Genomic DNA, 5,862 nt, shown 5'->3' with positions numbered 1-5,862 from the left:
TAAAACTGAAACATAAATATTCAAACTGAATATTGAATTCAGGTTAAAAAGTGAACATAAACTAAATGTTCTATGTGTCTGTTTTGAGTTCCCTTCCACCTCTTCTCACGTATGCACCCATAATCTCTGTAAACCTACACAAGTTCTACAGTAACACGTACTTGAAATGAAAATCGATATATTTCGATGCGGTTTTAGTGATGCGTCTACTAACCTCACCTCGTTTTGTGTTCAAGTTGATGTTTTTTCGTGTGCATGTATTTACACACATGGACCACACATGCATGCACTCACACACACATTCGCCGTTTGCCTGCAGTCACTTAATAAAAAGTTAAATTCTTTTAAAACCATAAAGCAGTTTACAGCGTACTTTTGCTTTGAAAACACGCACTCAGCCAACTGGTCGGTTTATATCACCGGGCATAGACATCTCATCTCCGCAGCCGTAATCCTCCCGTTCAATAGAATAGCAACCCTTTAGGCCACCTCGGTCAAACAGGGCACACAAAGTCAATTGTGTGCGTCAGACTACCGACAACCGAAGAGTCCAGCCAGTCCAGCAGATTTGGAGTATGGAGCAATTAAAATGGAAAATAGCGGTGGTCACTGGTGCCAGTTCGGGTATTGGTGCTGCCGTAGTCAAAGATTTATTAAAAGCTCAATTGATTGTTATTGGTTTGGCTCGCCGCATCGAACGTGTTGAACAGCTGAAGCAACAGTTGACCGGTGAGCAGCAACAGCGCCTGCATGCCATACGCTGTGATGTGACCAATGCCAACGAGGTGGCTGAGGCCTTTAAAGAAATCTCTCTTCGCCACGGACGCATTTATGTGCTCGTTAATAATGCCGGCTGCCTGAGGATGGGTCAATTGTGCCAAATGCCTCCGGAGCAAATACAGGAAGTGCTGCAAACCAATATTATGGGTGTTGTCAATTGTACCCGAAATGCATTCGCCTCAATGCAGCAGGGGGCGGCCGAGGAGAACTCCGATGGAAAACCGCGTGGTCACATTATTTTAATCAACAGCATTTTGGGTCATAATGTACCAGTGATTCCCGGTCATGTACCATCGTTAAACATTTATCCGGCCACTAAATATGCACTAACGGCTATAAATGAAATTTATCGCCAGGAGTTTCGTGCCTTGGGAACACGTATCAAAGTTACGGTAATGACTTTTCACAATTTTTGTTTTTTTTTACTTGGTTGGTTGTTACATTTTGGGGAGGGTAGTTATTTCCTTTGACTGAGAGCGGGAAGGTTGTCAATGGGGTAGATTTATTTGCCGCTGGACTTTCACTAATGATGTTTCTTTGTATTGCAGAGTATTAGTCCTGGTCTAGTGGATACTGAACTAATAACCGAGGAGCAAAAGAAAATTTGCCATGGCATTATTTTGCAGCCGGAAGATGTTTCCAGAGCCGTCATGTTTGCCTTGAGTTCACCGCCACACGTTAACGTTTATGAATTGATTATAAAACCAGCGGGTGATATGATTTGATATATTAATTTGTAGTTATAATTTTATATTAAAAAAATGTTATTGTGAAATGATATTTACAAGTTATTTATATAAAAAGTGGCGCGATGATGACGAATGATCGAAGTCCAAGAGAAAAGTTTCAACTGCCTGCAATAAATATATCAATTTTTGGTCGAATAAGGATATATAGAACTTGTAGTAGCAATTCTAAGATCCAACTTTCATCCATGAATTTTATTTTGTTATCCTAGGCAATATCTAAGAATTCATTTTGAAATTCAATTCATTGAAGTTTTAGGTAATTAATTTTAAGTCCTTTGTTGCGTATGACTAACGATAACTCTTATACGCCCTGGTGTACAATTAAAATAATTAGAGACATTTTTCGAAGAAAATATTGATACAGTGCCGTATTAGTAGGGACCAGAAAATTAGTTCGTTATAGAAGAAGTTTACTATTACCAAGGTAAAGCAAACCCTAGGCTTAGCGGAAAAAATATATTCACTTAGAAATTGGTAGCTTTTGTGTCCATTTTGACATTACTTAAACAGCTTCTCTATTTGATGAGCCTGTCATTACAGCCGACAGTTTTTCTGAAGACTGCCATTATTGTATATATTGGTAGCTTTTTCGTTATAGGTAAACTAAAATAGATGAAAACTGAACTGTGCAAAGGTAAATAATTTCAGATAGTCAATAATCATAGTTCATACCAGTGCCAGATACAGTGCATGTCTAACTGTTTATATCTTTTAGTATACCGATCGTTATATCTCGACTAGCTTAGACATTTGTAAACAAGATACAGGCCACAATTATGGACCATCGTTTTTTTAAGTAGGACGTATTCTGGCCAAAGAAGACTCCTATTGATTCTATTAATAATCGATTAAATGGACCAAAATCTTTATTGCTGTCTATTTTTCTGGTCGCAATTATGTTTCGAACATCACGAAATTTTACACAGAGGACCGTTCTGATCATGGAAAATGAAATGGAGCAAAAACTTTATTGTTGTCTGTTTTTCTAATCGCTCTAGAGGCCACAATTATGATCCGAACATCACGAAATTTTACACAGGGGAAAGGTTCTAATCATGGAATAAGAATTGGTGTTTCGATGAAGATCGGTCAATATTTAGCGGGTTAAAAGGACCCAGAATTTTATGTGAAAAATGACCAAATTTTTATTCTATGACTTATATTTTATGATTGGGAAAAATAAATCCTTTATATGAATGACTTCATTTAACATGCTTCGGAATGTCCGACCTGGGCCAAATATGCACCGATTTGTTGCCATTTTAAAGGTAACTTCATAATGCCTCTCTCATAGAACTCCTGCTCTCTATTTGCAAAAAAAAAAACTCTAGTAGTCAATTTTCACAATCCTCCCTAGGTACAATTTTTTTATCAATAAAGAAATTTTGCAATGCGAGAAAAATATTATAATCGCTTGGTGCCAAGTCCGGACTGTATGGCCAATGAATTAAAACTTCCCAAACAAGCTCCCGACGTTTCTGGCGAGTCATTGTAGATGTGTGTGGCCTAGCGTTGCCCTGGTGGAATCCGACATCTCTCCTGTTGGCCAATTCTGGTCAATTGCTATATTCAACCGGTCCAGTTGTTAACAGTAGAGATCAGAATTTAGCGTTTGGCTATATGGAAGCAACTCATAACCAATAAACCGCTTCCAGTCACACCAAACTCATAGCAGAACATTCCTGACCGATAGTCCTGGTTGGGTCACCATTTGAGGTGCTTCACCACCCTTCGACCACGATCGTTTTCACACAGGGTTATCGTATGTGATCCATTTATTATCTCCAGTCACCATCCGTTTGGCCTAGCCTTCGCAGATGCAAATTCGATCCATCCTATTTTTTCTGTTAATTCGATCTTCTTTTTGAACCCAGCTTTGTGTAAATGGTTCAAAACAGTCTATTTTTAGCTCCTGGGTGATCATTAGTCAAATATCTCGAAGTATTTCCCGAGCTCGGAATATAGATCTGCAGAAAGTTGGAGTTCCGTGGTAGTTGTGTAGGATATCATATGGTCGGATCCATCCGACATTAGACTTTCGGATTTCCATCTTCCAATTTGGAGTTATTAGTTTTTAAGGTTTTTATAACCTTCACCACACAGTGGCATTATGTCTTTGTGCATATTTTTGTAACAGGCAAAACGAATCGAGATAGACCCATGGTTCCTTGCATGCATAGAATCACTTTCTGAGTCGATTTATGCATGTCCGTCCCTCCGTCTGTTGGTTTTAAATTTGTACCAAACTACAGGTCGCATTTATAATCCGATTTGGAAGACATTTGGTACAGTTTATTTGTTTGGCGCAAGGACAACCCCTATTGAAATTGGGGAAAATCGGTTCAGATTTAGATATAGCTCCCATTTAAATTTTCGACCGATTTGATGTAAATGGTGCAGCAAAGTCCTTATATATCCTTCGATTTGCAAAAAATTTTGCAGAGCGCACATATTTAAATCTAGAATGAAGTGTGCTAAGTTTCGTGAAAACCGGTTCAGATTTAGATATAGCTCCCATATATATTTGCATCCGATTTTATGTTAATGGTGCAAAATAGTCCCTACATATTTATACCCTTCACCACTCTGTGGTACAGGGTATTATGTCTTTGTGCATATGTTTGTAACAGGCAAAAATAATCGAGATAGACACATGGTTCCTTTTGAGAATATGCATAGAATCACTTTCTGAGTCGTGTTATGCATGTCCGTCCGTCCGTCTGTCTGTCGATGTAAAATTGTAAACAAAGTACAGGTCGCATTTATAATCCGAATTGGATGAAATTTCGCACTTATTTGGCCCAAGGACGAACCCTATTGAAATTGGGAAAAATAGGTTCAGATTTAGATATAGCTCCCATATATATTTTTGTCCGATTTAATGTAAACGGTCCCTATATATATTTCGATTTGCACGAAATTTGGTACAGCGTAATGAATTAGGTCTAGAATGATGTGTGTGAAGTTTCGGAAAAATCGGTTCAGATTTGGATATAGCTCCCATATATTTTTTCGTCCGATTTAAGGTAAATGGTGTACCAAAGTCCCTATATATCTTTCGATTTGTACGAAATTTGGCACAGCGTAATGAATTAGGTCTAGAATTATGTGTCAAGTTTCCTGCAATTCGGTTCAGATTTGGATATAGCTCCCATATATATTTTCGTCCGATTTAAGGTAAATGGCGTATCAAAGTTCCTATATATCTTTTGATTTGCACGAAATTTGGCACAACGTAATGAATTAGGTCTAGAATGATGTGTGTTAGGTTTCCTGAAAATCGGTTCAGATATGGATATAGCTCCCATATATATTTTCGTCCGATTTAAGGTAAATGGTGTACCAACGTCTCTATATATACTTTGATTTGCACGAAATTTGACTTAGCGTACTGAATTAATTCGAGAACTATGCTTGTTAAATTTTGTGAACATCGGTTCAGATTTAGATATAGCTCCCATATATATGTTCGTCCGATTTTAGGTAAATGATGCACCAACGTCCCTATATATCCATCGATTTGCACATAATTTGGCATAGCATACTGAATTAAGTCTAGAAAGATGTGTGTTAATTTTCGGTTCAGATTTAGGTATAGCTCCCACATATAGATTATATTTTTAACAACGCGGCGTAGCGAATAGCGTGTATCAATTTTGCTATCAATAGCTTAAAAATGAATTTTCCCCATGTTACGCAGACGGCTCTAAATCTGCTCGAATGGAATTAAAGTTAGGATAGGTTGGAGAAAGAGGGAACATAGACATAATATTGTTAGGATACATATGTACAATATACCCAAAGTGGTGAAGGGTATCATATAGTCGGTCCAGTCCGACTTTACTACTTTCCTTACTGGTTTTTGATTTGCACGAAATTTAGCACAGCGTACTGAACTGAGTCTATAGTGATGTGTGCTAAGTTTCGTCAAAATCGGGTTAGATTTAGATATAGCTCCCATATATATTTTCGTCCGACTATATGATACCCTTCATATATATATGAAGGGTATCATATAGTCGGCCTAGTAATTTTATGCGTAGCGCTCAGGTTTGGTCTTGGTTGTCATTGAAAATGAAATTAAAAAAAAAATGTTGCTATCATTATTTCGTTCAATAACGACGACCGTGATGAAGATGATGTCGTTTGTCTGTTGGTGTCTGCGGTTTCACATGTCAAATATTTCATTTATTCAAAACTTATCGCATGTGACTGATTTTTTCTTGTTGTTGCTGTTGTATCTGTGGTTGTTTTTGTTATTTCGCATTGAGGTTTTTCATTTGAATGTTATGTATGTGAGTGTTGCGTGTTTTTTTGTTTTGTTACTCAGGAT

General features: G+C 37.6%; 1 protein-coding gene across 1 annotated transcript; it reads left to right on the top strand.

Annotated features, from left to right (window-relative positions):
• The first annotated feature begins 562 nt into the window (after window positions 1–562).
• Window positions 563–1,510, top strand: LOC133322665 (farnesol dehydrogenase-like). The gene is made up of 2 exons (XM_061531630.1): window positions 563–1,172; window positions 1,329–1,510. Exons 1-2 carry the CDS (start codon window positions 576–578, stop codon window positions 1,503–1,505), a joined length of 774 nt encoding a protein of 257 aa, XP_061387614.1. The 5' UTR covers window positions 563–575; the 3' UTR covers window positions 1,506–1,510.
• The last annotated feature ends 4,352 nt before the right edge of the window (window positions 1,511–5,862 follow it).

The sequence above is a fragment of the Musca vetustissima genome, unplaced genomic scaffold (assembly GCF_032173495.1).
Source record: "Musca vetustissima isolate MV318-11 ecotype Yass unplaced genomic scaffold, APGP_CSIRO_Mvet_v1 utg34209, whole genome shotgun sequence".
NCBI classification, from domain to species: domain Eukaryota; kingdom Metazoa; phylum Arthropoda; class Insecta; order Diptera; family Muscidae; genus Musca; species Musca vetustissima.
This window is presented reverse-complemented; position numbering and strand designations above follow the sequence as displayed.